Here is a 27,500-nt window from a genome sequence, read left to right on the forward strand (position 1 = left end):
CATAAATTCCTTCTTGAAAAGAAGTCTCCAATGGCAGAGCTATTTATCAGGGATGAATGGCTTGCACAGCTATCATATTCAGCAGACATTTTCTCAAAGCTCAATGAACTTAATCTACAACTACAATGAAAAGAGAATGATATATTCAAACATACTGAGGAAGTACAGGCATTTAAGAAATCACTAAAGATTTGGCAAGCAAGGGTTAAAACAGACTAACCTGTTCACTACATGTTCCCCACGCCTTTACAACATATTGAGGAAAACCATTTAAATCAAGAAGTATGCAGAAAATAAAAAAAAATATAGACTTACACCTTCAGTCTCTGTCAGCCAGCTTTGAGCAGTATTTTCCAGAAGAAAAAAACTATCCATTTAAAAAGAAAAATACTGGGTAAAAGATCCGTTTGTATTTGGGAACCCATAATCAATATTGGAATTAAACTTAACACCTAGTAAGTATGATGAGTTAGTCCGGCTAACTAGTAATAACTCATTAAGAATGAGGCACAAGACATCAACATTCTTTTCTTTTTGGCTAAGCCTTTCCAAGGACTATCCCACCTTGAGTAAAGACAGTGTCATTCTCTTGCTACCTTTTACAACCACGTATATGTGTGAGGCTGGTTTCCCAGTCTTAACCAAGTTAAAAGTCAAAGGAAAGAAATCGTCTTGATGCCACCATTGATATGCATGTCGCCCTATCTTCCTGCAAGCCAAACTGTCCAGGATAACAACACACAAGCAAGCCCACCCATGTCACTAAATAGATAAGCCTAATTGCAAATAAGTGGAAATTATTCTATGTTTGCATACGCACACACAGTATATATATATATATATATATATATATATATATATATATATATATATATATATATATATATATATATATATATATATATATATATATATATATATATATATATATATATATATAATTCTGATTATAATGCCTTTTTTAACATAATTATTGCGTTTCAGTTTTCATCCTTGCATTCTCTGATATTTCTGGTCATTTGTACAATATTTTTTCTGTATGGGTCGTGGGAATGATGACATAGTAAAATCTGGGCCACGGCAGAAAAAGTTTGAAGAACCATGAATTCTAGTCTCAGTAGTTTTCTATTTTATTTAGGGTTAAAGTTAGCCATAATCGTGCGCCCGGCAACGATATAGACCAGGCCACGGCCGCGGCTCATACAGCATTGTATGGAGACCACCGAAAGATAATCTATTTTCGGCGGCCTCGATTATGCGCTGTGCAGAAAGCTCGATCAGTGCATTTTTGTTTTTTTTTTTTCTTACTGTTGTTGAAAATAAAATTGAACACCAATTCCCGTCACTGGTCGCAGTCTAACCGAAGCAGACGCTGTGTACAGAAACCCATGGTGGATAGGATACGGGCAAAAGGCTTATGAATTGGATGAGGCTGAATTATGAATGAAATTAGCAAAGCTCCTTATACATAATATCAACCTTGTTGTTTGAATGCTCAGCTATAACTGGGATTTTGGTATGATTCCAAGTCACAAATAGTTCGTGATATTATTCACTCTCTTTTCTATACATACTTATTTATTCTTGTTGTTAACAATATCGATAATTAATGACAACGTGGAACGTAAATTAAATCAAGTAATATGCAATACTCTTGAAGTTGAAGCAAAGTGATATTTGATGATAATATCAAAAAAGAATAACATATATACATTGCAGGTTTGATTTTAGTATTAATACGTGTATTTTGTTGGAATATCTTTATGAGCAGTACTTAGACGAAACGAAAGGGGAAAAGAGAATAGAACACAGAATTTAGGCTAAAGGTCAAGCGCTTTGACCTATGAGGTCATTCAGCGCTGAAACGCAAATTGACAGTAAAAAAGGTTTGAAAGGTGTAACAGGAGGAAAACCTCGCAGTTGCACTATGAATCAATTGCTAGGAGAGAGTGGAAAGTAAGATGGAAGAAAGAGAATATGAACGGAGGTACAGTAAAAGGAATGAAAGGGGTTGCAGCTAGGGACCGAAGGGAAAAAGGAAAGGAAATTCCATTTCGATCTCATGCTCCCGGTCGCCATTTAACAATAGCCTGTTGATATGGCGTCACCTGTTGCGGTCCTTTGCCGAGTTCCGCGTCGATTGCCAAAAAAGTCTCCGTCGAAAAAAGAAAGTCCTCGCCGATTAAAAAAAAATTCCAGTCTATTGAAAAGTCCTCCGTCAATTCAAAAACAGTCCTCGTCGATAAAAAAAAGTCTTCGTCGATTAAAAAAAGTCCTCGTCGATAAAAAAGTCTTCGTCTATTAAAAAAAGTCTCCGTCGATTAAAAAAAAGTCCTCGTCGAGTAAAAAAAAATTCCAGTCCATTAAAAAGTCTCCGTCGAATAATAAAAAAGGCCCCCGCCGATTAAAAAAAAATCCTTTTCGATAAAAAAAGTCCTCGTCGATTAAAAAATTCCAGTCGATTAAAAAGTCACCCGTCCATAAAAAAGTCTTCGTCGATTAAAAAAAGTCTCCGCCGAATAAAAAAGTCTTCGTCGATAAAAAAAAATTCCCGTCGGTTAAAAAGTCCATCGTCGACTAAATAAATTCCCCGTCGAATCAAAAAAGTCCTCGTCGATAAAAAAAAAGTCCTCGTCGATTAAAAAAAATTCCAGTCGATTAAAAAAATCCCCTATCAATTTAAAAAAATCCACGTCGTTCCAGACATAATTCCCCGTCGATTAAAAAAAAGTCGCAGTCGATTAAAAAAGTCCTTCGTAGACGGAAAAGTCACCAGTCGAATAACAGAAGCTCTCTTCTATTAAGAAAAGTCCCGTCGACTCACAGAAGACCCCGTCGATTAAAAAAAGTCCCACTCAACTAAATAACCACCCCCACCCCTCAACGATGAACAGAATTCGGTCGATTCAATTAAAAGTTCCCCGTCGATTAAAATAAAAGTCACCTTTTGATAATAAAAGACTCCAGTCGATCGTATATATATATATATATATATATACATATATATATATATATATATATATATATATATATATATATATATATATATATATATATATATATATATATATATATATATATAAAACGAATTCATGCGTTAATTATTAAGAAAGAATCTTGTATGTTAACTTTCTTTACATTTCACTGCATCTTACCATACGCCTTTGACTCTCTCTCTCTCTCTCTCTCTGTAACTGAAGTGGTAAGAAGCAAAGTATCCGAAGTGTACTATAAACATCGCTTTGCTTTTTAACCTGAAAGGTAATATTGACTCCGAAGGATTTTCCCTTTGCTATTAGCCCGCATTAAAGGTTACGTCAACACGAACCTGTTGCGTAAAATCACAATTTGAATATTTATTGAAAAACAATGGAACATAGAAAAACGAATCATTCTAGCAGTAAAATACGCATGATTTATCCTCAATAGCAAACTGCGTGATCTAAACCTGATACTAAAATTAAGAAATTCAAGCTGGTGACGATTCACTGCGTGTAGTTAATGACTCTCTCTCTCTCTCTCTCTCTCTCTCTCTCCATTCACCAAGCGTGCTGTATCTCGAATGACTCGATACCCGTGGTCATGTCTCTAACCAAAGTGTCCTCACAACTGCCGCGTTCATTAGTCAAAGGGAATCGCCCAACAACCTTAGCTTGGATGCCGTAATGCTCACCAGCTCTTGGTGTCCCTTAAAAAAAAAAATAAGAGGAAGAAAAAATCCGGAGTTTCTCGTGTGAAAACTTGTAATTTGTCCTCATTGAAATATATTTTTGTAGATACGTGTCCAGTCAAAGGTGTGTGTGTGTATATATATATATATATATATATATATATATATATATATATATATATATATATATATATATATATATATATGTGTGTGTGTGTGTGTGTGTGTATGTATGTATGTATGTATGTATGTATGTATGTATGTATGTATGTATGTATATATATATATATTATATATATATATATATATATATATATATATATATATATATATATATATATATATATATATATATATACACATACATATACTAAGAAATCACAAAGTAAGCACGTGATTTTATTTATTAGCTGCCGCAATGGGAAAGTTTACAAAGAAACGATAGAGTGCTAAGTAGTGTCGTGTATTTGTAAAACTTCTTCAGCTAATATATACAGTATATATATATATATATATATATATATATATATATATATATATATATATATATATATATATATATATATATAAATATATACACACAGTATGTGTGTGTGTATGTATGTGTGTGTATGAGTTCTTTATGATGCTTCCTTATTACTCTCCAATTGTTTCTACCTATCTTTCAGAAGAAACAAAGGTCTTGAAATCCAAACACCAATTAGTATTATATTCCGAAAGAAATGGTGTTTTTCGAGCCAGCGTACTGCACGCATTTAGAGAGAGAGAGAGAGAGAGAGAGAGAGAGAGAGAGAGAGAGAGAGAGAGAGAGAGAGACATTTAAGTTAACAATAAAAAAATAACAATCCCGTAGATCATATATGTATAAAAATATAATTCTATCACCATTTGAAGTAAAAGAAAACTACAGCCCCGTAGTACCTGCGTTGCATCAGCTAATTGCGCACTACAGCCAGAGGGTCAAATGTAGGCATTGACGAGAGCGCAGCTTTTTCGTAAATGCTTTAGCGTAAATTTATGACGAAAAAAGGGACCCCCCTTGACAGGTGACGCTTTTCATTACGATTTAAAAGGACCTCTGAGTGGCGTGGAACCATAAACAGCATTTGGCTACTGTTTCAGGCCGGCTAAAGCCAAGTAGCCCATATACTTTCAATATTCTATGTAGTATTTGTGTTTTTGATTTAGTTCTTGAATTTGCATATAATTCTTTTTTTTTTTTTTCTTTTGCCATTCACGATGTCTATCTCTAACTTTAAAAGTTTGATTATCTTCTCTCTTCATAAGTTAGATATTCTCTAATATTCTGTATTTTTATTCTAGGTATCGTCATCATTTTTTCTAACTGTTGTTTTGTCATCATTATTAGTGTCATCATCCTCATCACATCCTTTGCTTTTTAATATCATAATTACGATTGCTCATGCACATCGAATTGTCAGTCATATTTCCTCATCGCTCATTCCTGTTGTTTCTTCGAAAGGGGTGACTCTCTCTCTCTCTCTCTCTCTCTCTCTCTCTCTCTCTCTCTCTCTCTCTCTCTCTCTATCTCTCTCTCTTTCTCTCTCCTCTTATTATCTGTGAGTTTTCAAAAGCCGTTTCTCGGGTAACGCGACCTCATTAAAGGCAGAAGAAATATGCAAGAAGACAATAGAGTCAATTGAGCAACTTTACTGAGTTCTACAAAATGTTTTCGTGGCGACATTTCTGATTTGCGTTGCTTTTCCCATCACCCTCTTTTCTCTTTCTCTCTTCCTTCTTCTTCTTATTCTCTGGTTTGCGTTGCTTTCCCATCACCCTCTTTCTACCGTCTTTTCTTTCTGTCTCTTTCTCTTTCTTCTTCTTCTTCTTCATGTCCTCTAGCTTGCGTTGTTTTTCCATCAGCCTTTTCCTACCGTCTTTTCTTTCTCTTTCTTCTTCTTTTTCCTCTTCTCTTCTTCTCTCTGGCTTGCGTTGCTTTTCCGTCAGCCTCTTCCCACAGCCTTTTCTCTCTCTCTTTCTTCTTCTTCTTCTTCTCTGGTTTGCGTTGCTTTTCAATTACCCTCTTCCTGCCGTCTTTTCTTTCTATCTTTCTCTCTCTCTCTCTCTCTCTCTCTCTCTCTCTCTCTCTCTCTTCTTCTTCTTCTTCTTCTTCTTCTTCTTCTTCTTCTTCTTCTTCGTCGTCGTCGTCTTCTTCTTCTTCTTCACTTGAGGAAAATGGCAAAAATGCCTTTTGGCCCTCGAGGTCAGCGGCTGATAAAATGGAGTACCCTCTCTTGCTCCTCGCCGCTCTGCTCTCCATTTCTTTTTTTTTCGGGAGAAGCTTTTTCCCCTTTCTCAAAACCAGAAAGCGAAACTGTCACCGGATTTTCGGATAACAGCTTTACTGAGTATATATATTTTTCTATATGTTTCAGCAGTCATTCTTTACCAGCTTGAATTTTGGATATGTACATATATATATATATATATATATATATATATATATATATATATATATATATATATATATATATATATATATATATATATATATATATATATTATATATATATATATTATATATATATATATATATATATATATATATATATATACTATATATATGTTATGTATAATATATATGTATATTATGTATATAATATACATATACATATATATATATATAATATATATGTATATTATGTATAATGCATACATACATTATACATAATATATATATGGTCACAAACCCCAGTCATTTTTGCTAATTAACCTATATTGTAAAATTTAAAAAAATCTGTAGACGTCCAGGCAAATCAAGAAACCACTGTTTTTAGACTCCTTGCCACATGCTGTTCCTTGGAAGGTTGTTTGCTTCTCTTTTATTCTATTTTTGGGGGAGAAAAAGGGTCAGTGGCTATCGCCAAGGAGGGTTAATTTGGTCCTCATAGCTGAGGAGTCTGTATTCTAGATTCTGAATTCAGCAGTCAGCAATCAGCAGTCAGACGGCTGCCTGATAAACTCTGTCTTCTGGCGGTCCTGTTTGTGTGTGTGTGTGTGTGTGTGTGTGTTCCTGAAGGGAGACCTTCTGTTGCCCATTGCCTTTGATGAGGAAACTTACCAGTTACCAGGACGAGGAACTTCTTCTACGAAGTGCAACCAGTGTGTCTTCACGTCTATTGACTCCTGCTGTCGCCATGATTATATCTTTTACACTTTTCAGAGCTAGCAGGATCTGTGTTTTCTGGTAGGCATTTAGTGGAAACTGTTTATGGTACAGGGATCCTTGATGGTAGTGCTGACGAGTGGGTATCTTCCTCTCCGTGAATTAATGTGCGAGGCATATGACATATTATTGTTGGAAATTTGGTAAGGGGCGAATTTAAACAATTTCGTTGACAGAAGTGGAACTGCACCAGAAGAAATGGATATGTCTATTTATTGCTTACTCTGAAGAATTCATATTGTTGTATCGTTTTCCCCCAAGGGGATAATTTAGTTTTTAAGTGTAAGTTTATGTTAGCTAGGTTTAGCTTAATTTAAGGGGGTTTCGACCTTTTCCATGACTCAGGTGCCAAGTCTAGCCTAGTATAATTGTGGGTGGAAGCCCTTTTAGCTTTCTGTAAAAGAAAATTATTGTGCCGGCTTTGTCTGTCCGTCCACACTTTATTCTGTCGGCACTTTTTCTGTCCGCCCTCAGATCTTACAAACTACTGAGGCTAGAGGGCTGCAAATTCTCATGTTGATCATCCACCCTCCAATCATCAACATACCAAATTGCAGCCCTCTAGCCTCAGTAGTTTTTATTTCATTTAAGGTTAAATTACCCACAATCGTGCGTCTGGCAACGATATAGGCCAGGCACCATCAGGCCGTGGTTAAAGTTTCATGGGCCGCGGTTCATACAGCATTATACCTAGACCACCGAAAGATAGATCTATTTTCGGTGGCCTTGATTATACGATGTACAGAAAACTCGAAGGTGCCGAAAAAACTTCGGCGTATTTTTTACTTGTTTTTAATACAAGCAAATCAACTACTAACTTGAACAAACATCCTTTGTGCTTTTGTTTTCCGTTACAAACTTTTCCTTCTCCTTGATTGAATTTGCTTATACAGTTGAGTGAGATGGATTTTACTTAATATTACGAACTATGTTCGGTACAAACAACAAGCTGAATAGCAATAAAAGTTGCCTATAATTTACACAGTAATTTTCAAGTATATCAAAAAAGAAAATTTACTGTGAACGACAGAAAGAATCGAATAAAATGTATTTTTTTTTTATATCGGCAGCTAAAAGCATCAGGCACTGGGATGGATTCAAGCAATTTACTGGAACACTGTTGGGTACGTCATTCATTCTACCACCTTTTTGAAAAAGATTGATTTCCGGGGAATTGTACAACCCTCTGATGGAAGTTAATAAGTCAATGTTTTTTTTGTAGTCTTAAAGCTTTCCCCTGTGAGGAGTCTTCGTTGAAAGTTAATAAGTGGTAATGTTCTTGCCTTTACAGCTTTCGTCTACGACAAACCTTTGATGAAAATTAATAAGTAATAATTCCGTTCACATATTTCTCCTTTCCCTTAAACATGCAAAGAAGTCATTTGAGAGAAATGTCACGTCAGCGGTTGGTAGGACGGATGCAATGGCTTATGGTACAAAGTACTTTTAACATTTTTCTACAGAATACAAAAAAAAAAACATGATTTATGAGAACAGCAAGAAAATTGTATTTGAGAGAATAGGCTATGTCAAGTTATTGCATACACAGAACAAAAAGAGGTAGAATATATGAAAACTTGAGAAATAACGATTCTGGCTTCGAAGTGTTACACTAGGCATGAGCCAAAAAATCACCTGGATATCAAAACAAATTGAGAAACAAGAGGAAGATAACCAATAAAAAAAAAACGAAATGGATGTAAATGAAGAAACAGAAATATAAAATTATAATAAATCCTTTGAGGTGGAAAACAAGTCATTCGATTTTTACAAAGGAGGAAAAATTGAAAGACGGGGCCCCATATATCGGAAAGAAATAAATAGAGGAAAAATAGTCTTAATCAAAACTGTCTAAGATGGAGTCATCAGTGGGAAAAATAGCGCACCATTTTACGATACAACACAAGTATTTTGTATTCCAAAGTATGTTAATGGCTCCAAACAAATTTCATCTAAACGTCTGCATTAAGGATCATTAAAGATTAATGTTAAAGGTTTCATCTACTGAAATAATAATAATAATAATAATAATAATAATAATAATAATAATAATTAAATGACCAGAAACTCTCGCGGCGCCGTGAAAACTGTCAGTCACCCACGAAACCTCCCTTTGACGCAAACTGATTAAGAATTTTGGAGGCGTTAACATCTCCCCCCTCGAAGATACAATAAGGAAAAAGTAAATGTGGGTAATTGAGAGAAAATTGAAGGGGAGCCATTAGGAGAGAGACCGCCTACTTCCCCCCCTCATATTTTCCTTTTTTTTGGTGAACCAAGTAGGTCACTGGGGAAGGAGAGTGTGTATCGGCGAAGGGTGGGGGAGGGGAGGGGAGGGGAGGGGAGGGCGTCATACTGGGTAGAAGGTAATGGCTTCTAGGGTGAGAGGAGGGTGAAGGATGGATGAGGGATAGACGAGAATTAAATAAGAAGGATAGATGAGGAAACGTCACGAATTATATATGAAGGTTTGATGTAGTAGGTTCATGTAAAATAACAGAAACATCTTTGTAATATGAAAAAAGGTTTCAGGGAAGCAAATAGAGAAACACGAGGAAGATAACCAATAAAAAACCAGAATGGATGTAAATGAAGAGATAGAAATATAAAGTTGTAAGAAATCCTAAGGGGTGGAAAACAACAAGTCATTCGATTTTTACAAAGAAGGGAAAATTGAAAGACTGGGGACCACATACCAGAAAGAAATAAATAGAGGAAAAACTGTCCAAGATGGAGTCACCAGAGAAAAAAAATAGCGCACCATTTTACAATACAACAGGCCCTTCAGAATTTGCACCGAACGGCGGACCGTGGAATAAATAAACTTCTGGAGACATTTCGTAATTCGCCCATATCGATAAAGACTCAGTGATCTATTATATGCCAATTTCTAGTGCTTTTAGAAATTGTCGAGTACTCTCACTCGTCACAAGATGTGGCTAGTTGTTTCTGTAATTCTACAATAAAATGACTTTACAATTCATTCTCATTTTATCACGTTTATTTACTTGTTTCGAGAAATTCTGTGAAAACGCCGGCTTTTTTATATAAAAACTACCAAAACCAAACAAGAAACTTACAAAATGGTTTCATCTAACCTTGTCTTTTTTTATGGGTTGTAGACGTCAAACATCCTCAGCCGATATCCTTGAAGCTATTCGTGACTGGCTGTTCATGCTGTTCAAACCCACCATTGGTTACAATGATATTGTTTGAGGACATTTTCCGTCACCTCCAAACAAAGCAAGTTATGGGCACAAAGGCAATCTGAATGAAATTGATGCTAAACAGACGAACGCAGGTTCCTGATCGAATAGAACAGAATAAAGAATTTAGGCCAAAGACCAAGCGCTGGGACCTATGGGGTCATTCAGCGCTGAAACGCAAACTGACAGTAAGAGGTTTGAAAGGTGTAATAGGAGGATAACCTCGCAATTGCACAATGAAACAATTGTTAGGAGAGGGTGGAAAGTAAGATGGAAGAAAGAGAATATGAACGGAGATACGGTAAAAAGGATAAAAGAGGTTGTAGCTAGGGGCCAAAGGGACACTGCAAAGGACCTTAAGTAATGCCTACAGAGCACTGCACGAGGTGCATCGACGGTACTAACCCCCTGCGGGAAGAGGTTCCTGATACAGGTTCCTGATACACCTCCAAAATCCCTTCAGTTTCAGCCCAGTAACCTTGAATATTCCATCACCTTTTTTTTTTAACAATTCTCGCAATCACGACTTCAGCATTGGTTTCACATTGCGGGTAATTTTTTCGATTGTATACTTGGCTCAAATAACATCTTTTTACTACGTAGAAAGCAACCTTAAGTCATTGTACTCCAATTCAGTTCAACATTTGTTACTTGGCACTCTCCCCTACTCATCATCTTGTAGGTGTGCTAAATTTGGGTATCGAATGAACACCGTATTCTTTGGAAGCTTGAATTTCAAGTCAATGGTCCCTGTGGGCTGGTTCGATATGAAAAGGGTTTATCTTCTGAATAATAATAATAATAATAATAATAATAAGAGAGAGAGAGAGAGAGAGAGAGAGAGAGAGAGAGAGAGAGAGAGAGAGAGAGAGAGAGAGAGAGAGAGAAAGAGAAAGAGAGCCAGCGCAGGGCACAGGAGCCATATTACCTGAACGACCTATAACCCCGGCTAACAACCACTCCCAAATTCCAATACAGATTAGGCCCAGAAAATAATAATAATAATAATAATAATAATAATAATAATAATAATAATAATAATAATAATAATAATAATAATAATAATAATAATATCGTTTTGATCATTTTCCTTAGCGGAAAACCGTATTTCGGTAGTAACCCTACTGAACGGGGAACTGACACCAGCGGGTATTAAGCTTTCTTGGCATCCTTTCCAAGGTGTTGCTATTTTAAGGAGTCGTGTAAATTAAGCTTTTAGCTTTTAGTCATTTGATTTTTATTCCCATACAGTAAATAATCACCCGTAATTTGATGTCTAAAAATTCTATTTTACTCATTCACACACACACACACACATATATATATATATGTATATATTTACTTACACACACACATTTATTTATATATATATATATATATATATATATATATATATATATATATATATATATATATATATATATATACATATACTGTGTCCTTAGAGAGAGAGAGAGAGAGAGAGAGAGAGAGCTAGTGAAATAGGTAGTCAGAGGTAGTTAGACAGACATATATATCATCTGTCGAACAAAAGTACATTCAGAAAAGGAAAAAAACAACTGCGCTTATATAAAATACCTGGCTCAAACATGCATCCTCTACGTTCGAGGCATCTCACGCGGTAATGACAATAGCAACACACATAATCAAACTCAAAAGATAACAGCGTTCTACAGCAGCAGGATAAGAGAACCTCTTTCGTCCGATAAAAGAACCATTTCCTTATTCTGTTATCGGAGACCACAAGTTCGATATATCGGCATAGGCCCAGACGGGAAACTCGAGTCTAACGCATAACGCCTACGCGTGTGATACTTCGCAACTGGAATAAGTAAGGGCATTTTTCTACAGTGAATATTCAGAGATGGAAGCGGCTCATCCAAAACGGCGACCCCGTATGGAAAAGGGGCTAAGCTCAGAAGAAGAAGAAGAAGAAGAAGAAGAAGAAGAAGAAGAAGAAGAAGAAGAAGAAGAAAAAGAATATTCACAGTTGGAATAAAGGTATAAGCATAATACTCGTTTGAAAAATCCTTTATTTCTTTCAAATGAATTTTGTTTGGGTCAAACTTTCCCCGGGGGTATTGCAGAGTTCTTAATTACTAGGCAGCTAAAATAAAGGTGATTTCAATGTGGCCTTAGGTTTTCCAGTCTAGATTTCTCATCAAATGAATTTGTATTGATCTGTTAATATATATATGTATATATATATATGTGTGTGCGTGTATTTGTATACCAGACTCATATATGTATACACTGCATTTGCCGGTGTACATAACTAAATCCGAATACTGACCAGTCATAGAAAAAAACTAATAGGAGCAACAATCTTGAACTTGAAGCCATGAACGAAATATTTCCCAAAACCAACGAACGAGCAATTAACAATCGTACAAACGTGGAACGCGCACCAGCACCACTGTTGACAAACCGCCGACCCCGACTGCCTCGCTGGGAGGTCAGCGGGGCGAAAAACCGCAGCGGAAAGAAAGGGCTCCTGGACAATGCTCTCCCTACATAATGAGGGTTGAGCCAATCTTAATTTTTGGCTGGGCCACAATGTCCCCTCCGAAGGCGGGGGTCCCGAGCAAACAGGAAAGGGGGCGCCTCTGGGCGAAGGATATCGAACGGTCTTTATAAATCACCGTGTCGTCCCTCAAGGCCGTATAGACACAATATCAGAGGAGGGACTCGTTCAGGGGTGTTACCTCAACATGGTGCCGCTACGTGGAACTTTTCCCGCCGGAGGCTCTTTACGGCTGAAGTGAAATGACAGGGGAAGACAGATAAGGACAACACTCCCATCCCACCATTGCGTAAAAGGTCGCCTCTTTAAAAAAAAAAATAAAAAAAAATAAAAACTTTCGCCTCGCTTCTGTTCCTGGTTGTCTTATTGAAAGCTGGTAGGAGTAGCTGACGATTTCTTCCTGTTTTCCTACTACGCCCACGCCCACTCCCACAGTAACATTCTTCAGTCCCAGGTTCTAATATACATGTCCATCACAATTCTCTCCCTTCACACAGAGTCAAAACTTGCCTGACTGAAGCTACGACATACCCAAGTTATTCGCGCGTATGACATAACTTTCGCAAATCATGACTGCACAGTCATATTCAGTCGAGTAGTTCCACAAAACAATTATTTGGAAATTGTAATATTGGGCTCGAAGAAAGTTCCCAGCACTCTGCACTCTGTTATTAAGCCCCTCTCTGGCCTTATGCATGCTATCAATGGCGATTATGCATCGTTATGTGAATCTCGGATTCGGTGCGCGCAATGAGAAGGGAAGTCCCCTCTAAGGCGCACGAGGGGTCGAGGGTGCCGTTTCCAAATGCCACTTCTTGGTTTTCGTGGATTTTTTTCCCAGACTAGGTTTCTTTAGTCCGAAAATCTCTGAGTCATCGGCAGTTTACTTGTTTTAATGTTTGGGTCGCTAACCACATGCATTACCTGTAACCCAAAATATCGATAGAGTTATTAATTATCTGTAAACCTTCTAATTACCTGTAAACCAAAATATCGATATAGGTATATTCTGTTGGTATTATGAGAAACTATCACACTCTTTCAAATGTTCTGTTGACCAATGACAACTGAAATCACACGGGAGAGATCTGACAGAAAATGAACGGAACGGAATATAAAATCCAGGCCAGAGGCTAAGCGTTGGGACCCATAAGGTCGTTCAGCGCCGAAAGGGAAACTGAGAGTAAAAATAATTGTTAGGAGAGGGTGGAAAGTAAGATGGAAGAAAGAGAATATGGACTGAGGTACAGTAGAAGGAATGAAAGAGGTTGCAGCTAGGGGCCGAAGGGACGCTGCGAAGAACCTTAAGTAATGTCTACAGTGAGAGAATATTAAAACAGAAATCTTTGCTTTCCCTAAATATAGGTTCGAGACAGTGTCTACCAGTTGTCCGTGAATCTGCCTCCGCCATTTTTCAGTTTGGTGTCTTCCAAGGCGAGGTTTTGTCCTCTAATCTCATAACAAAGTTGCTCTTAATTAATATTCTAATATACATCCTGGATGCTTCACTTAGCTGTTCTTCTCTTATCTTAATTGTCTTAACACCTTCACTGTTCTTCAAACGCCCTCATTAATTCTCTCCTTTGTTCATTTTTTTTCCTTTCGTAAGATTCCAGTGACTCATCTCTCTCTCTCTCTCTCTCTCTACGTTCGTTCCTGCAAGTCCACACTTTAATTCGTTTGCCCTCTCTCATCTCTTTTCTCTTTATCGTCCAGTTTCCCTTGTTAATATTTTCATCGCTATCTTTCATCCCCTATTCTTCTTATTCCATATTCTTAATTTTTTCTCAGACACTTGCTTCCCCAACGCCTCATTTACCGGTTTCATTCAATATTTCTCAATATTCCTCTCAAGCCTGTCTTTACTCGCAAATAGCAGTAATGATCCTATTAGTTAACTCTAATTCTTTTGGTATAATCTTTTTGAATTTTTCAGTTTTTCTCATTATTTCATCACTTGTTCTCATTTATTGCCATGACCATTCTTTATCATCTCCCCATTGTTTCTTCGTTCTCTCTCTCAGCTTGGTTCCAAACATGCTCTTATTATTCATTTTAGTCTTTATTTCTCACCTTTCTCTTTTAGCCTTCGGTTATTTTCCATTTTTATTTGCTTTCTTTGAATCTCAATTCCTGGGTTCTCATTTCGCGAGCTCTGTGCGTTCCACAGCTCTGTCATTGATCAGACTCGCCAGATATTGAACGGTGAAGAAACTGGATCAGGAAATTCACATATGCCCCTGTATACGATATACATGTGGGCCTTTACACCTGTTGCTCTCTCTCTCTCTCTCTCTCTCTCCTTTCCTATTGAAGGACCACTAGTCCTAACATTTGCATCAGAGCAACAGTCAATATAGGCCTGACTACCGTTCTCCAACGTACACGATAGCATCTATTTTAAAGTAGACCTCGCCAGTAAGACATTCCTTGGGCTTCTGGAATTAATATCTTAGCAACTGTGCCCAGTTAAAGGGTGTGTATGATAGGTTATTGATGAGTTCCGTAATAGAGCTTATCATTATTTCCAATGTTACCGTGGCGTCCGTGAACCTAACGTGAAGTACTGAAATAACATCAGCCCTTAAAACTGTCTGTTTCTGTGTTCCCGTGTGTGCTGAAACTAAGCAATGCTGCGGCAGTTCTAAAAAAAAATCTGCTTGCGTGTTTTGATAGATGCAGGTTAACAGTCTTCCTCCCAGCTCCATCTGGTGACTGCTAAAAAGTTTATTCTGTAATCTCGTCTGTAAACGCTGAGCACTCACAGCTGATCACTGGCATCAATTATGCACACATGGAAGACTCTAGGTTTTAAGTGACTGCGTGTAAGCCACATTCTTATCAATGGGCAGTTTGTTAAACTTGAGTAAACTGATTTTAGGGTTGACTTTGGTGGAATTGCTTGTAAGGCTCTCGCCTATAAACTTCGTAACTTTATAGCCGAAATGTGGTAACATATACTTGCTGTCCTTCGTAGCTTTATAAGTGATCACGAGAACAGACCACAGTTGCTGATTGTATTCTTAGTGAGGCTAAATACATCATCAACTATTTCTATGGTCTTTCTTTTATTCAGTCTTTGGTAAAAAGGTGACATGGCTTTTGAAACGAAAAGCGGTAAACAGATGACGCAACTCGAAGTTGCTTTTAGCCTCAACTGAATTCCGGTTTAGGATAGTGAAAATTCTTCGCAGTTTCATCACTACCGGGGCATTTGACAATCAACTAATTTAGGATTTGGTTATGACAATATTTGCATTCTGGCTACCAGGAAGAAATGAATAGAAAAGAATTAGTTCCTGAATAAAAAAAAATCTATTTAATGCAGGATTTTCACCGATAAAAAGCATTTTTTCTTTTCGTCTTAACATGTTTTGTAAATGGAGAGCACAAATATCCTCGTCTCGTTGGATCTGAAGGTTTACATAGTTTTCAATTCCTGTCTCTAATCAAAGCGCGCAAAGATTCATATGGAAGGAGCCTCAATCGAAAGAGAGAAGAGAAAACCTAAATAGATAGTCTAGTCCATTAATATATATATATATATATATGAGTGGCGCAGTGTAATAAGGTGCCAAGCGCCGTTTTTTAAAAAATGATAAAAACGCATTTAAAGTTTGCCAACTATGAAAACGCTTATAAAAGAAAAACCAGCCAAACGATTTCTATGAATCATACCTCATTTTAAAGGTGAGTTAAAGAACACTGACAACCCCCCACCCACGCCTCCTACATCCACCCAAGCACCTCCACTGGTTGCCGCTTGCCTCCTTTTTATGACGAGTCTTATGATGTAGCAGTGAGAACTCGCTAAGGGCGAAATTTCCCTTTGTTTTGCATGGATTTTCGAACCTTTTGCCAGTAACATAAGGGGACAAAAGTGTGTGTACAGGATAGTGCTGTACTTTAGCTGCTCGCTCACAATAAAAACCAGTTCGGCCGCGGTGGCGCTTGCCACCTTGTTACGCCATGCCCCTCATATATATATATATATATATATATATATATATATATATATATATATATATATATATATATATATATAGATAGATAGATAGACAGATAGATAGATATATATGTGTGTGTGTGTAAATAAAGATAACATCCAAGAAGGAAACGGGAACATTGTAGTGCTGCGAGGCCTTTCGACGCTAGGTCCTTTACTGAGTCTGCTAAGTAAAGGACCTAGCGTCGAAAGTCCTCGCAGCACTCCAGTGTTTCCGTTTCCTTCGTGGATTTTATCTTTATTTATATATTCATCACGTTCCATATTTTCGTGATTCAGTTATACATATATATGTGTGTGTATATGTCAGTGTGTAAGTATGTATGTATATATAAAAACATATATATATATGTATATATACATATGTCTACATGAAAAAGCAAAACACTCCAAAAAATCTAAGGTGCATTGAACGACGTTCCAAAGTAAAGTTACCGTAATTTTGTTTTCCATGTTCATTCAGTCCCTAAAAAGAACCGATTATGCAAAGGCAGCACCTGACCAAATGAATGAGGAGGAATTGAGTGGTGAGAGCAGTGTACAGCATTCCTTGAGTTTAGTTAAATGAATTTAAGTCCCAGTGCCACAGTGCAAAATACACGCCCATACGCGCTTCCATACATTATATACAATGCAATATCTCTGGACATTGTAAGAGATAATAATACTTCCAGCATTTTTCTCCCGCTCTGAAGTCTTCCGTAATGAATAGCATAAATATCCTCAGTAACTCTGCTCTCAAAATCCGCCTTTGGAACTGAGAAAGTTCATTTGACGCATTTTGAGACGTTTAACATATTTCTGCTGGGGCGAAATTGCACTGAATTGACCCAGACACCAATTTCATCAGTTTCCTCATTCCTTTCGGGCCTAGACTTAATGAATGCACTTTCAGGTAAAATATCGTCACACAGGTGGGTCCTGAGAGCTGCTATGTCTCAATTACTGGGTGATGGCCGTAAGAGTTGCCAGAGAGCACTAAGCGGTCGCTATAGGAAATAGAAGCTTTTACTATCCGTTGTACCTATTGCTTTCGGAAGATGCTGAGGAAATGCAATAATGCTGACAGGGTTCAAATAAGGATTAAGGAGAATAAATTCATTACTTTGGTTTATCTGGATTCATAAAGAATTCATCTACGCTAGTAGCCTTTTAGACGGAAATTCTTTGCTTTCTTGCCCTGTGTGAGGTAAGATCTATACAAACGGTGATGCTTTATTTCCTAAATTATATCATCTGATATCCTTGAATATTAATCCTAGAACGGATCTAGTTCACAAAAGCGAAGCGTCAACTTCTTAACTAGATACCTGATAACACTCACAGTTGCCCAATTAAAGTAAAACACATGCGCACTATCTGTCTGTATATATACTGTATATATATACATATATATTTATGAAATTTCACAATATTATATATATATATATATATATATATATATATATATATATACATATATATATATATATATATATATATATATATATATATATATATATATATATATATATATATATATAAATTGTTACGTGGGTCGGTCGGCTAATCAGTTTATTACTTACTTCAATGGATTTATACCGCCTTGCTGTACCTAAGACTCACGTAATTCTGTTAATTAAGGCTAAAAAATTAAACTCTCAAGGACAGATACTGAAAAGATTAGGTCGCCAGCTGACAACTAGGTTAAAATGGAACAGGTTTACTGCGTCCACACGAATTAATTCAGCAAACCTACTGGAACATTAGTTTCAACAAAAGTGAAAATAAAAGGAAACGGATTATTTACAGGAGGTAACACAGCAGCGCAAAATATTAGTCCTAAGCAACACGAAATACCTGTGCTACAAAGAAATGAACGCAACAGATTGACAGGCCTCTTCAAAACGCTTTATAAGGCAGCTGACTGCAACGAACGTCGGACTGAGGCTTCTTGGCACTGATGATGCCGATTCTTCTCCAACAAAGAGGATTTGTTCAGGCACAAGGTGTACACACTTCTGGAAAAGACGTATCCAGATAACAATCTTCCACTAAAGAAACTCTCACTCATCATTACCTAATCAAAAGGGACGAATCTTATACCAAGAATAATACTTTGAACACCATGGAGAGTAAGTTATGTGATTTCACTAGACAACAATAATTGTACTTAATAGATGACTTCATAAATGGGTATGTTTTACTAGGATTTCTTAGCCAGTGACTGCTTAAGAGAGGAAAATTTGAACAAGGAAAATGAGAGTTTCAGTTGAAGGATAAGAGAACTGGGAGTGATTGTCACAATCAGACTCAACACTGGGTGAGCTAATGAAGTGATCAGTTGCATCACGATTCCTTGCTCTGTTAGGAATAACAATTTTCTCCCTCGTGTTGAGCAAAGGGGGAGAGAGACAAAGCGAGCTCAGAGAGAGAGAGAGAGAGAGAGAGAGAGAGAGAGAGAGAGAGAGAGAGAGGGCTTGTACGCCCAGCTCGTACAATGTCTGCTGAGAAAGTCTCTCAATGCTGGGGCAGCTTCTGGCTGCTTGCTTCAAACTCCTCCTACCCAGGGTCTGACCTTAGGTGACAATAGACTCACCTGTACACAGGTTAAAGAAGACTAAGCTGTAGGAACAGCACCTCTAAGGTCTGTCCTAGCAAAACCTATCCCTGATTTATGGCCCTCTAAGCTAAAATTCTAGCCCGTTGGCCGGGAGAGTAAGTAAATTTGAAAACAACCTTGGGTTTCCCGCCAAACTTCTTCTTATGCGAGCAGCCTGCATGGTCTGCCCCTTCAATTTAACTTATTATTCTACTAAGAGGCAAGGAAGTGAGGTCGAACAGCGAATATTTACAATAATATATATATATATAATATATATATATATATATATATATATATATATATATATATATATATATATATATATATATATATATATATATATATATATATATATATATATATATATATATATATATATATATATATATATATATATATATATATATATATATATATATATATACACAGTATATACAGATAGACTGGTACATGTGTTTTTACTTTAATTAGGCAATTGTGAGTTTTATCAGTTATCTAGTTAAGAAGTTGACGCTTCGCTTTTGCGAAATGATAAAATATAAATGGCCGTTCTGGGATTAATATTCAAGGATATCAGATAATATAATTTAGGAAATAAAGCATCACCGTTTGTATAGATCTTACCTCACACAGGGCAAGAAAGCAAAGAATTTCCGTCGAAAAGACTACTAGCGTAGATGAATTCTTTATGAACCCAGATAAATCAAAGTAATGAATTTATTCTCCTTAATCCTTATTTGAACCCTGTCAGCATTACTGCATTTCCTCAGCATCTTCCGAAAGCAATAGGTACAACGGATAGTAAAAGCTTCTATTTCCTATAACGACCGCTTAGTGCTCTCTGGCAACTCTTGCGGCCATCACCCAGTAATTGAGACATAGCAGCTCTCAGGACCCACCTGTGTGACGATATTTTACCTGAAAGTGCATTCATTAAGTCTAGGCCCGAAAGAAATGAGGAAACTGATGAAATTGGTGTCTGGGTCAATTCAGTGCAATTTCGCCCCACCAGAAGTATGTTAAATGTCTCAAAATGCGTCAAATGAACTTTCTCAGTTCCAAAGGCGGATTTTGAGAGCAGCGTCACTTTGGATATTTATGCCATTCATAACGAAAGACCTCAGAGCGGTGGAAAACTGTTGGAAGTATTATTATCTCTTACAGTGTTCAAAGATATTACATTGTATGTAATGTATGGAAGCGAGTATGGGCGTGTATTTTGCACTATGGCACTGGGACTTAAATACATTTAACCAAACTCAAGGAATGTTGTGTACTGCTCTCACCACTCAATTCCTCCTCATTCATTTGGTCAGGTGCTGCCTTTGCATAATCGGTACGCCGTTCAATACACCTTAGTTTTTTGGTGTATTTTGCTTTTTCATGTAGACATATATATGTATATATATATATATATATATATATATATATATATATATATTTATATATTTACATACATACATATATATATATATATATATATATATATATATATATATATATATGTATATATATGTATATATATTATTAATTTAGGTGTGTACCCATACATTACTCACGTATAGTTTTGTGCATTATAAATATGTAGATATATATTTATATATATATATATATATATATGCATGATATATATATATATATATATATATATATATATATATATATATATATATTGCTAAGAGAGTTAACACTCCCAAGGCAACTTGCCTTTCAAGAATAAAAGTAAAATTTCCCAACAAACCAAATTAATAACCATCTGTTAATTAAGTTTGCTTGCCGCAACACGCTGACAGTCGGTCGAAGAAAATTGCCCCTTCGATTTCATTCTATTAGTTTCTTCTAATCCTCTCTTGAGCTCCACGACTGCGATAAACCTCTTATTCCTGGTACTGACCTGAACTCAGAGGAGATGCCTGGCCACCTGAATGACCCAAGGCACTGATTAAGATGTCCGTGCCAAAAGAGAAACCTGGATGTACCCAGAATGCATCTGGATGCCTTCTGGGCTCAAAAGCCAGGGATCCTAGGAGTTGATAAATAGCCCTCCTTTGCAGGACATCTTGAGAGACCAGAGCACCGCCAAGTAAGTCACATCTTTGACTGCCCGCTCCCTCAGAGCCAACATCCCTCTGTGGCTGAATGACTCAGTCCTAGTATCTTAAACCCAGTGCCAACACCCCCCGTCCTTCCATTGGTGCGACTATAGGAGCCATCTCTTCAGAATTAAGGTACAGTAAGGCACTGAGGTTGTCTAGTCACTTAGCTTTTTCTTCTCCTAAATGTTTCCGTTTCCAAGTGCAACCCTTGCATAGACCTGACCTGTCATGTTAAACTCGTGTCACAAGTTTATTCAGTAGTGTTTTGTGAAAAGAGGATTTCTGTCGCCTCGGCACTAGCCTCCCGCTATTCCAGTTAATTCATCGAGTGATCGTATGCCTTTCTCTGTTGCAGAAAGGAGTGCTTGCCGCTGTGGACCCTTCTGCCACGACTGTATGCTTGTTGGTTGCACTGAAGAATTTCCAATTGCAACCTTATAAACAGTGCCACTGAAGTTTAATCCCCGGCACCCAGTTAACGTCTATTATTCGTTTATGTGCTGCTGCAGGACACCCCATGGCCTGCCTTATCCCTCCTTGTCTTCTGATTTTGTGTTGTGAATACATGTAATTTGTTTATCCTTAGAGTTTCTCTTCAGAATCCCTCTAAAGTAAGGCCTTAAGCCCCTGCTCCTTCTCACCGCATTTTACCCTTGTAGGTGATACAGTCAGATCAACAACATCCTTGTGGTAAGTTGTCTAGAGCCGCATGTGTTCGTTTTCATATATATATATATATATATATATATATATATATATATATATAATATTATATTATATTATATTATATTATATATGTATATCATAAAACTTTACGTGACTAATGTATGGGTAAACAACCTCATTACAATAGTATCAAAGCATGAAGGTGTATTCATAACACAGGAAAGTGCTACATACTTGTTCTTCGTCCTCATTAAAGGAAATAATTTTTAAACCTTTAATTTGTTCGATAAAAAAGATTCTTAAAGTTGTTGTTGAAAATAAAATGTGGAATATACTTTTTTCTTCTGGTTTGTGGTCCTAGCCTCTCATTCTCGGCTTTTAATTAATATGTTTGATTTTACTCTGTGCTTTTTCTATAATCATTTGCTGAAATCAAAGCATTTCACATCTAAAACGGGTTAAGATTTTGGAAAGTCAAGACGATCATAAACCTCCTAAATTCTGTTGCATGAAGGGGACTTTGTTGAAGGAACCAGCGCCATTAGGAACATCGCACAAGCTCTTTAATGTTCTGTGGCTTTTCTTGCAACAACGTGCACATTATGTACACTTCCTTGTAAATTTCTGCAGGAATGTGCATGACAGCTGGCATGACAACTTTTGCATGCGTGCTCTGTGTGCGATTAATCAGGAAACGTGAAAGCACATCAGAGACTGTGGTAAGAACTGTGACACAATAATTCAGAATAAGTGGTCAGTGCTCAGAAAGTCATAAGCCCTAAGCTGCGCCTGTAGCAAGAAAACGTATCAGGAATATTGAGTAAACGTCATTTGACACGTGTCTGAGAAGTTTGAGTTGTTACTTGTACTTAAACAGTGTAGCCGTGTAAAAGACCTAAGCAAACCATCGCAATTTTCAATGATTGCTGTTTGTTCATTTGGAGCAACTGAATTTTCATTGATTTCGCTTTTTTTGAGGGCTTCTCTTGACCGTTGTTATGAGAAATTATTCTTTAAGTTTTTTTTTAACATAATTAACCATCGCAATTTTCAATGATTGCTGTTTGTTCATTTGGAGCAACTGAATTTTCATTGATTTCGCTTTTTTTGAGGGCTTCTCTTGACCGTTGTTATGAGAAATTATTCTTTAAGTTTTTTTTTAACATAATTAATTAAGTATTCTTTTTTAACCGTGGAAATTATTTCTTATATTTTCTTAACATAACCGATAAAGTATTCTTTTTCAAACGGTTTCTCTATGCTAAGTAATTTGGTCTTCTTTTTATGTTGTTCTTGGTACATAAACTCTGCAGTCTTTGTGTCCCCTCACCTTCCCTTTCAACTAGTGTTTCATTTCAATTCTTTTGTTATTATGATTCTCTTTCTAGTCATCCGTCTGAGTTACATTTTTATAATTACAGCTTCAGAGAATATAATTGTTTCTGCATATCCTGCTTGATAATCTGACCTAAGAATTCAAATTATTGCTACGATACATAAGTTCAAGGATGAAACCAAAATAAAATTGCAAAGAACTATTACAGTTCGTTATATACATTTCAGAACAGAAGAATAAAAAGCACATCAGCCACTTTAACCTTTTCAAATTCTCTCTGATTTCTAGTAAATAACCACAACAGTCGTTGAGTTCCCTTCAGTATAAAATGAGCAGAAACACATTTTCTTTTTCCACGTTTCATGAAAAGCATTCTTCGTTTTTTTTTTTACCTTTTCTTTATTTCTCGATGGAAACAGGAATGGTTTTAATGCCAGAACTACATGTGAATGGAGTAAAAAATATTATCCAAGTTTAGGCAAACTTTTGTTCACAGTAACGTATTTACTTCCGGTAAATTATTGATGAGTCTGTCATACTGTTTGTCGGCTAAAATACGTAAAAATAAAAAAAAAATGACATAGTTATTCATTTATGAAAAACAGGTAGTACACTCATGACTTACATTTACTAACCTCATCGAAAACAGAAATAGGTACGAAAAAAATCCCCAAAAAGAATACCGGGCGTCAGAAATATTTCTAGAAATGCGTGACCATCGAATAAAACAGTGAAACACGGCATTGAGCGAGCACACCACTCACAAATAAGATTTGGAGGCAAAGAGGCCACGGAAGAAAAGATAAACCAAATAAGTCAGTATCTGGACTTACCTGTTGGGCTTAGTCGTCTTCGAGTGCATAGTGGAGAGCTCGTCACTACACCTGGCACGCGGCATAACAACTGCCTGGTTTGTTGTGCAGTTAACCTAGTTGAGTCGGCGGGGTGGTTGTTGATGATTGCGTCACCGGACTGGAGGAGTGGGTGGGAGGAAGAGAGAAAGAGAGAGAGAGAGAGATAATTAGGACGTATGCCAGAGAAAGCCTAGTTTGGTTGATGACTACATGATATCTAAAATTAATAATGCAAAGGGCACAGAGTGCACACACTCACTCACAGTATATACAGTATATATATATATATATATATATATATATATATATATATATATATATATATATATATATATATATATATATATATATATATATGGACATGTACATGCATATAATATATATAAAATAAATATGATTGTATGTATATATATATATATATATATATATATATATATATATATATATATATATATCAGGACATCTACAGTTATAATGTAAAAAAGGGCAATCAGCATACATAGTTAAAAGTAAACATACACAAAACATAAAAAAACTTAAATAGAAAATCAACCTTAAATACATTTACACATAAAAGAACCAATAAAAGGAAACTTAAAATGAACTTAATAAAAAAACTGAACTTCATAAAACGGAATTTAAAAATAAACTTAAACGGGAGAGCAGAAGGCGCACCTCTCAGGCTGATAGAGGAAAACACAACTATATTTGTCCATTTCCTCCTGTTTATATGCTGTTTTCTTTTAGTGTGTTTTTCTCTTTCTGCCTTTTAAGTTTATTTTCAAATTCCTTTTTATTAAGTTCAATTTGTCACTAAGTTCATTTCAAGTTTTCTTTTATTGGTTCTTTAATGTGTAAATGCATTTAAGTGTGATTGTTTAAGTTTAACTGATTTTCTACTTAAGTTTCTTATGTTTTGTGTATGTTTACTTTTAACTACGTATGCTGAATGCACCTTTTCACATTATAACTGTGGATGTCCTGATGATGTGACCACGGGTCAAGAAACGCGTCGACAATAAATGTATGTACTAGATCTGTGCGTGTTCCTGCTCCTTTCTCCTGCCTACACACACACATATATATATATATATATATATATATATATATATATATATATATATATATATATATATATATATATATATATATATATATATATATATATTATATATATAAGTGTGTGTGTGTGTGTACATGAATATATACTGTACACTGAATACACATTCCTCGTAACAACACTTCCTAAATGTTCAGAAAGTTCGTTTTTCCTCATCATTTTTGCAGCCCTGCTGAATCCATACTCTCTTCTCTCCATCCTCCCATTCACCAACCCCCCTCCAACACCCTCCCCACCCCAATACCTCGATGAAAGCACATACCCGATTTCTTTGTCTAATCCCTCTCTCTCTCTCTCTCTCTCTGAAATACAAAAACATGTCCACATAAACTAGTAGCCTTGGGGGTCTGCAGGACATCAACCTGGCCAGCCACTTATTTAAAGCCACGAGCCTCGGGGGGTCAGTGCAGTCCAGGGCCTTCTGTCCCGTCTCAGAAGAAGCAGCCATATGAGAATTAAAAACAGCACTTTATCTTAATGTATTCCAGTGTTTCTAATGACAAATGACACTTATGACACCTTTAAATCTAAGACCTCCCCCACCACCCCCGCAGCTTGTTTCGTTGTTTCGCTAGAAGATTGTTATTGTTTTTTTTTATTCCTCTTTCTAATGACACTTGTGACGCCAGTAATTTCAAGACGTCCGCTGCAGCTTGTTTCGTTATTTCGCTAGGAGATTTTTTTTTATTTATTTTTTCTTCTGTCTGTCTACATAGATATTAGGGATATTACTATGAATTACTACACGTCTAACCAAGGCTACTCATATTATACCTCGCATCAAAAATGAAATTTCTGCCCAAAGAGAATAGTGTTTGTAAATGGAAATAAAAGTTGGCAGACCTTTTCCTCCACAAAATCAAAACAATTAGCTTAGTAGTGACCAATACTGACACTGGTTAGTTAAGATTTTACGTAGAATGCGTCCGAATAGATAAAAATTCCAAGCTGAGCGAATGGTGAGCAGAGACTGAAGCTGCTGTAGAAAAGGGGTACAGTTCCTCTGATGCTTATTAATTTTGTTTTAAACTGCTGATATTTTATACCACAAAGTCCATGTCTTCGGTACTTCATGCCTTTCTTACATTCCGCACCAACGGTATGAAATCGTATTAAGAGATGCATCATCAGTAATGTTCCTAAATTACGTCATAATGACTTTCAACAATAACGCATGATTGGGTCACTGTGACAACATTACATACTTAATTATTAGAGATCTAAAGCGGCCTGGCCCGGGCAGGTGGGCTTTGTTTGAGGTGTATTCTGATCCATGAGATTGGGTTTCCTTCTTCCCGTTAGAAGTTAATTGGATTTTATTAGGATCTTTGCATTTTGCAAAGTACTTCATTACTATGAAGGCTTGGCTGCTTTAATTTTCACCTTCACAGTTTATACACACACACACACATACACATATAAACTCACTTGCAAGAGAACTTCCTAAGGACGCATACTTGAGGCCAAGTTGTTTTTTTTTCCCCGGAGTGGTGTTGGTAAAGCTGTGTGCATGCAACTCGGAAGACACGAGTTCAAATCCTACTTGAGAGGAAAGTTCAGAATTCAATTCTCTCATTTAACTGTGAATTACAGCATCCGTATGTCACGTGAAAAAGCTTCTATAATGTCTCATATATACATGTATATATATATAGCTATATGTAGATAATAAATATATATACACACGTCTACACACACATACAGTATATGTATATATATATATATATATATATATATATATATGCGTGTGTGCGCGTATACACGATTTACTATAGTTTTTAGATCAATTTCTACTGAATTCCTTAAAATATACAAAAAATTTCTAAATGGAGACTTGGCCTTTTATTTCTCCAAGTTTCAGACTCGTGTCTGGAGAGAAACAGGTCATGTGTTTCAGTCGTGACATGAAAAATGAATAATAAATATTCGTCTCGGATCTGACGCAAGTATGTCTGTGTGAGTCAGAGACATCAGAATGGGGATAAAACAACCCCTTTCACTCTTGCACTGTAGCGTTGAGAGTTATGGTATTCCAACTGTATTTCCACTGAACGAAAAGGAGCATAATACATATGTAATTCGGCTAAATGCATTTAAGGGTAAATTTGACATGAAAATAACAATAAAAAACAGATGCAAGACCACGGAACTAAAGGTCATTGAATATGAATCCCGACGAAATATTTCAAGATAAAGAACGGCTGTTTATAACCACCTAAAAATTTGAAAAACGACGCGATAACGCAGAGCT

General features: G+C 36.4%; 1 protein-coding gene across 8 annotated transcripts in view; it reads right to left on the reverse strand.

The window, feature by feature from the left end:
- Hdc (histidine decarboxylase) overlaps window positions 1-27,500 on the reverse strand; it is a 291,191-nt gene that overhangs the window by 47,743 nt on the left and 215,948 nt on the right. For 6 of the 8 annotated variants that reach the window (XR_010854712.1, XR_010854711.1, XM_067112750.1 and 3 more), the window contains one exon: window positions 24,109-24,247. Coding sequence is in view for 4 of the 8 variants with exons in the window: in XM_067112750.1 (XP_066968851.1) it covers window positions 24,109-24,173 (65 nt within the window). In the remaining 4 variants the exon portion in view is untranslated. Of the gene's footprint in view, window positions 1-18,432; window positions 18,594-24,108; window positions 24,249-27,500 lie in introns of those variants that run through there. The other 2 variants (XM_067112755.1, XM_067112751.1) reach the window with 1 other exon arrangement.

Source organism: Macrobrachium rosenbergii, chromosome 12 (genome assembly GCF_040412425.1).
Source record: "Macrobrachium rosenbergii isolate ZJJX-2024 chromosome 12, ASM4041242v1, whole genome shotgun sequence".
NCBI lineage: Eukaryota > Metazoa > Arthropoda > Malacostraca > Decapoda > Palaemonidae > Macrobrachium > Macrobrachium rosenbergii.